A 7,500-nucleotide genomic window follows, 5' to 3' on the forward strand; every position below is an offset into this window, starting at 1 on the left:
AATCTTGATATAAATATAAAATTTTAATCACTTACAGAAAATTTAACAACACATGATTCTACTGAAGAAAATCATACATTCCTAATGACATACTCATATCAGCTTGACAGAAAGTTTATTATACATATGTTGCATCCTTATAATATAATAAGCTATAAGGTACTAATAACAGCATATTAGAATAACACTGATACACAGCAGATTAATGAAATCATCCCTAGATTTGAAAATAAATGGTCATAAAAACATTGGCCTATATCACATTCATTAAAAGAGAACAAGCTTGTGTTAAAATTCTTCTGCCAAGAAAGTCAAACACTGATCAAGATGCTCTTGAATCTGCTCTTCCCGAACTCTCTCCATGCAAGAGGGGCAGGACACAATCCCAGGACGTGGTTTGTCTTCAAAGTCTCTACCTTCACTGACTTTATTGTTTCTGTCATCAAAGCTCTCATCATCTTCATCATCTGAGTCAATGCAGTACTGGAGGTGCAATTTCATCTCAGCAGCTAAGACGACTGACCCACAATTAAAACAAGTCTTACTGTCGGAAAGAGCTTCCCATGTATCTTCTTTGCTCTGGTTTGCAGATGCTTCTGCTTCACTTTGAAAGCTTTTCTCATCAATAAACTCAGAGTCAAAATTCATGTCTTCACCAAAGCATTGATTCATATGCTGTTCGTAAATAGCCTCAGGTATTCTTTCACTACATATGGGACATGTAGATAGTGATCTCTTTGTATCATGAGGGCTATGTACCATTGATTTTCTTGTACTATTGTCTGATTTTAAGTCATCAGTACTAAACAAGTTCTTTGCTTGTCGGAATCTCCTTATATACTTATCAACTTTTATTTTTGTTGGTGATTTTGCCTGATAATTATAATTCATCTGACCTTCTACAAGTTTACAATTTGCGCCTAAAATCATATCTGGTGTTTCATCCATGGACAAAAGTTTAGTTTGTCTTACATTTGAATATTTTTCTTTAATCCTTTGCAACACAGATTCTTCATCAAAAGCTTTTGTTTTAGCATTAGAAGAACCTGGATTTATTCTGTGCCTATCCATATTTCCTTTACTATTCATTATTCTATTTTGATTAAAACTAGCTAATTTTTTGCTACCAAATGTCCCTTCTGACGGATTCTGAGGCACTTTCTCTTTATGTGGTTTGTTGCCCACTTTTTGAGACCCTGGCATGGGTTTAGCACCCGGACCTTCAATCTTGTGGAATGTTCCACCACACTCTTTAGCATGACGTTGCCACCACCTATCTGTAGGGCCTGGAGGACGTTCAATGGCTCTCCTCAAGACTCCATAAAAAGGACGTCTTGAAACACAAGGGCCATCACAGCGATACACATGGATGCGAAACTTATTGACTTCACGGTGAAAGTTATGATATATCTGGCGAGGGAGAAGAAAGATCATTATGCATCATTTCACTGATAATCCTTTTCCTTAGAATCTCACTATTCACTAATCATAATCAGGTAAAATGATAGGAAGGATACTTACAGTTATTTTCGAGCCATGAAGAATATTGATCCTTTTCATATGTTTTCTAAACTCTGGTCCATGACTGTCTCTATAGTTAAGGCCTTGTGTGACATGAAGATAAGCATGGATCATTTCATGCTGCAAAATTATATCAGGAGTCAGTTATTACAACTAAACAAGAAATTATATTTTAATATGATTATTAAAAAACACAATAGCTTTCACATGCTGAATTTCAATACCAAATACATCTACCCTGTTACATGATTCTATATTTATATCAAACAATAGCAATTTCTCCTTCTGTAACTATATCCATGTGTCACTATCATCATCAAAGGAGCTGACGCCAACAGGGGTGCATAGCTGCATCCACCCTTCACTTCCAGCCAAGTCGCCAGGCAGGTCCGTGAGCCAATCTCTAGTTCTTCATGACAGGTCTGGTCGAGCTGCCCAAGCTACAACTTCCTAGGTCTTCCCATAGCCCTCCTCTAAGCTGGATTGTCTCATAAAGAGACAACCTGATGGGTAGGATCATTCACAGGGAAACGAGCTACGTGTCCATACAGCCTGAGTTGGCGGTCACGGATTATACAAGTAACAGGTCCCATGCCAGTCTCACAGTGAAGTCATCAGTCAGACACATGGTCCTGCCAACTGTGCCCCATGATCCAGCGTAGGGACTTGTTACAAAAGGCACTGAGACAGATATGGCAGTATCAAGGCCAGAGACAAGAACTGCATTACCAAGGTATGTAAAACTCTCTGTGACTTCAATGTCCTCGCCACAAGCATGTATTGACTGAATAGGTTCTCCTAACAGGCCCCCAAAATCCTGGATCTTGGTCTTAGTCCAGGAGACCTGTAAGCCCAGGGGCTTCGCCTCACAACTGAATACATCGAGCAACTAAGAGAATCCAGAGACTCGGATAGAATTGCAAAATCGTCAGCAGAGTCAAGACCTTAATATTGCCCAGTGTTGCTCCACACTGACTTTGGATAGTAGATCTGCCTATTATCCGTTCTATACAAGTGTTGAAAAGTGTTGGGGCAAGGACACAGCCTTGCCTCACTCCTGAGTTATCAGGAAAGAAGCTTCATAGGCCCCCACCACCCTATACAGCACTTTCAGTACCAGTATATAGGCTTACTATTAATCCAATAATCCGTGTCAGAATTCCCCTAAGTCTTAGGATCTCTCATAATGATTTGCAATGCACTGAATCAAACACCTACTTAAAGTAGATGTAGGCTGCGAGCAGCCCACAACCTAACTCACAACAATGTGTTACAATGGTTCGAAGTGCTAGGATACGGTCTATTGTGGACATTCCAGGAGTGAATCTAGATTGCTCCAGTCTTTGGTGCCTTTGCATGTGGTTGTGGATCCGTATCAGAAAAATGTGGGCAAAAACCTTGCCTGGTATAATGAGTAATGTGATGCCATGGTAGTTGCTACAGTCCCAATGATCCCCTTTCCCCTTCCAGAGAGGGATGACCATGCTCCTCAACAGGTCAGGAAGAATGGAACTGGACTGCCAGATGGCAGCCAGGATAGCATGCAAGACCTGTGCAATAGGCTCACCCCCAGCCTTTAGTAGTTCAGCGGGGACATTGCAAATGCCTGCAGTTTTCCCACCCTTCAGCTTAGAGATTGCCTCCCTAACCTCAGTCAGGGTAGGAGGATCTTCACTGATGGGTGTGTCAGCCACAGGGATTGTGACATCCCTTACATCAAGACTAACTGCTGGGGATTTAACTGATACAATTACTCAAAATACTCAGCCCAATGTTCACGATCCCCAACAGGTTCTGAGATGATCCATCCATCCACTGAGCGGACCACAGACATCCTTGAGGAGGGATTGGAGTTCAGTTTTCTCAGGGCATGATAGGCAGGACAAAGATCATTTACTAGGAAATGGCTTTCTACCTCCTTGACTAGATTCCTGATGAACTGTTCCTTATCCCTTCTCAGCCAAGTATGAGCCCAGCATACCAAGGAACAGCATAAATCCTGATTGTGGTTCACATGAGCCATGTGACACGCATCTCTGGCCTCCAGCAAGATGAAAGTCTGCCTTGTCCTTGAACATTTACCAATGGACTCTCGGGCTGCATGGAGTGTTTCACGCTTAAAGGAACCCCATAGGGGTACAGGGTTAGTCAGGTTTTCAACCACTGTTAACCGATCAAAGTTTGTTGTGGCAAACGTATATGTACACTCCTCTTCCCCCAATCCGTCCAGGTGAAACACCCTAGAGTAGCCACTGGAAAGACAGGGAGATTTGAAGTGAACCTGCAGGGTTGCTAAAACAAATCTATAGTCAGAGTTACTGAATTCAGCACTCTTGTAAACTCTGCAGTTCTGAGGCATCCTTCAGTGAGTCAATCTCCTTGGCCAAAATACCCATATTGCTGTATCAAGTCTAGTGATATGGATTGGAGTGCTGATACCAAGAGCCAGAAATCCAAAATCTCTGGGACCTTGCAAAGTCCCAGAGAAGGAGGCTGTTCTCGCTTCCGGGATCAGCTCCCGAGCCATGGCATCCAACAGACATCTTATAGCCAGCTCAATCACAACCAGATACCACATTGTAGTTGCCCAGTACAATGTGAATGTCTCGCTGGGGGCATTTGTCTACCACAGATGTGAGTTTGGCATAGAACACCTCTTTCACATCAAGATTACATACATCAGTAAGAGCGTACACAGCAATATGAGACACCAAGCCAAAAGCATGCTTCAGTCTCAGTGCCATAATATGCTCATTTACCGGAGATAACCTATACGACAAAAGGTTGAAGTCAGCTGGAGATGGCTATGGCTACTCCCTGGAGATGATGACCATCACCCCAACCTGGCCTGTAATAGGTGTACCCACCCACACTAATCGTGCCACTGCCAGGTCTCCTCACCTATGAGAGGGTGGCCACCTAAACTCCCAGCCGCTTCAGTTCCCTCGATAGTAGCTGTAATCTATCATCCTGCCATAATGACTGGATGTTCCAAGCTCCCACTCGAATGGCCTGCCTAAAGTTGAATCTCGGGCACTTGCTCTGGGCAGATGCCACCTCTGCCACCCCTGCCAACATTGCTCCATATAAAAGGGGGCAGCAGGCTGTGAGGCCCAATGTCTGATTGTGGAGTTCCCGAGGGCTTTATCCCACAGGCCTCACATTGGGATGGCGGCTGCCACAGTGCAGGCAGGACGAGTAACTCACGTTCCCATCCTGAGCCCCAGTGTGTACTTAAGTATATACACATGTATGCTTTCATATACATACATATATACATACATATATATATATAAACATACAGAGACATACACAAGTAGGCCAAAAAATATTATAACTGGTACTCTATTACCCACATATATATATATATATATATATATATATATATATATATATATATATATATATATATATATATATATATATATATATATACATATATATATATATACACACATATACACACACACACACACACACACACACACACACACACACACACACACACACACACACACACACACACACACACACACACACACACACATATATATATATTTATATATGTGTGTATATATATGTGTATACATACACACATAAACTATTAATCACAGCACTTCATATTTACAAGCAATATCTGTACATAAAAAGTGAACATCCTCGAAAAACCTGTACTTACTAGGAGTGTGTTCACTGTATCAGAGTGTGGTCTTTGAGTAAGAAGGGGCTGACTGAGACGAATTGTACATGAGGAAAAGGATCGGCCTCGCACTTTATAGGCTGTTTTGCCAGCACATCTGCAAATGGGGAAAAACTGAGTATTCAAATATTTTTACATTTCCTTGATCTTTTTCATCTTTTGATAATTTTGTTAAAATTAGATCACATTACATTTTTTATTCATAAATTCCTCATTTAAAATCTGAACACAAATATATGTGCTGGAAAAACAAACAAAAAAATTCAACCAATAAAAAAAAGTGCATAGACCACACAGAAAAAGTGACTTGATGCAACAGGACACAGCCAAATCACACTTTAAGTATATTCAGTACCAAGAATATTACCTATTGTATCCTATGGATCTTTCATCCTCATTACTTACCTAATTAATGGATATTTAGCCATCTACATACCTTTTTCAATAGAAAAGAAAAAGAGATGAAGAGAGAATAAACAAGACAGTGATAAAATAATATGAAAAAAAGAGAAATTCATCCACTGGATCTAGGTGATGTGACTATCATATATAAAATATACTGTCAAAAAAAAAAAATTGACTGAAGGCCATGGAGACAGGAATGACTTACCATAAGTTCACAAAGCTTTTGGAAAAAGATTAGACTAAGTGGGCATTTGGGAAAGGGCTCTTGCCCTTGTACCATCTTTGAGCCTCTATTGAGAGGGTGCCAGCTCTAGAAAAAGAAAAAGGAAAATTGCAAACGGGAGGCATGGAGCCTTGACACCACATGTGAGGCCTACAAGCTACACTACTGGGAAATTTGCCACTCAAGTAAGCCTCATACACAGACTTTGGGTCAATTAGAGGCAGTGAGACACTCAGATCCAATGAGAAATAAAGAAATAAAAAAGAAAAAAGAAAAGAAGAAAGAATGAAATAAGAAAGAAAGAAGGAAAAAACAAGCAAGTAACCATACAAAAAAGCAAAACATGAAATGTAAAGATGTCAACCAAAAACAGAAAAAATGAAGATAAAGGTAACCTAACAGAGATGAAGATGATTACCAGTTTTATCTTTTTCATTCTGTTTTTTATAGTAAAACTAGGCAAAGAAAATATTATACATGCCAGACTCACAGGGTCATCCTTGGGCTCCATGTGACCTTAACTTTGTCCAGTTTCCCCCAAAAATATTTTTTGTTGAATTCGTTAAACAGCGATAAAACCTTGGGGTCAGCCATCTTGAATGTGTTCTGTACTTTACCATACAATCTGAGAAAAATAATGATATAAATTAGCCATCTATAAATTTGAAGTTTTAATACGCTAACATAAATCTGAATAAACATGCACTATGCCCAAGTATTGTAACAAACTCAATTATATTTAATCTTTGGGGGGAGGGTTAGAGGAAGCTGAAAGTAAAGTTACTCTCATTCTTTACTTCCTGTTAGCTTTATATTATTTTAGATAATTGACTTCATTTCACCTGTATGAATAAAGAAGTGAATAATCATGAATACTCATACTCATGATTATCTCTAATTCCTTATTGAGAGGACACATATTTCATATGGTGAAATGAAGTTGGAGACAACTATTTTTGTAACAGTATGTGAATGCAAATGCCATCCATTTGATGCAAACATCACTCTAGCAAATTATTACAAACCTTCACCATATGTATTCTGGCAAGATAGAGCTTTTAAAACTAGTCAAAGCTCTAAGTTGCCACAATACATTAGTGATAACAATGCCTTTGTCTGAGCACCAACAGGTCAGACTGTAGGGTTTGCTTGATAGTCAATATCTTTGCTGTATTTGGTATTCAATGACTAAAAATACTATATGTTAACAGTAAACATAAAATGCTGGGTAATATTATATAACATTCTTTTAATCAACTTGCAAATGATTTTGTCATTCTACACACTACAAGAAGTCTACTGTGTATCTTGCATCATATAGCTGCAGAAAATTAAAACTGCTCAAAACAGTCTCATGATATCTAACTCTGATTTTTTCTTTTTTTACACAGAAAATTGTTAAGCAATTTCTTGTAGTTCTGCTGCTGGCTCTCTTGAAACTTGATATAATACCTCTACCAGATGGTATAACTAGTCATTTAGTACCAAGCATATCCAACTATGTCCAATAAAGTTTGTCAGGCAATGTGATGTCACACCAAATCTGTCTATTATATGAACCACCAATAAATGACAGTAAAGTAATAAGGACTGAAAATTAAATTTTATCCATCATCTTTTCAGTACTTGTTTAGAATAAATTTGCATAAGC

The 7,500-nt window shown here is 39.1% G+C and overlaps 1 protein-coding gene across 8 annotated transcripts in view; it reads right to left on the reverse strand.

Annotated features, from left to right (window-relative positions):
- LOC113816104 (DNA-dependent metalloprotease dvc-1) overlaps nucleotides 1-7,500 on the reverse strand; it is an 8,894-nt gene that overhangs the window by 137 nt on the left and 1,257 nt on the right. For 3 of the 8 annotated variants that reach the window (XM_027368120.2, XM_027368118.2, XM_027368119.2), the window contains exons 2-5: nucleotides 6,340-6,474; nucleotides 5,201-5,318; nucleotides 1,522-1,641; nucleotides 1-1,410 (exon numbers count right to left, since the gene is read on the reverse strand). The exon at nucleotides 1-1,410 is cut by the window's left edge and continues 137 nt beyond it. In XM_027368120.2, the coding sequence (XP_027223921.1) occupies nucleotides 289-1,410; nucleotides 1,522-1,641; nucleotides 5,201-5,318; nucleotides 6,340-6,443 (1,464 nt within the window). In that variant the 5' untranslated portion in view covers nucleotides 6,444-6,474 and the 3' untranslated portion in view covers nucleotides 1-288. Of the gene's footprint in view, nucleotides 1,411-1,521; nucleotides 1,642-5,200; nucleotides 5,336-6,339; nucleotides 6,475-7,500 lie in introns of all 8 variants that reach the window. The other 5 variants (XM_027368123.2, XM_027368122.2, XM_027368121.2 and 2 more) reach the window with 2 other exon arrangements.

Source organism: Penaeus vannamei, chromosome 1, assembly GCF_042767895.1.
Source record: "Penaeus vannamei isolate JL-2024 chromosome 1, ASM4276789v1, whole genome shotgun sequence".
Classification (NCBI taxonomy): Eukaryota; Metazoa; Arthropoda; class Malacostraca; order Decapoda; family Penaeidae; genus Penaeus; species Penaeus vannamei.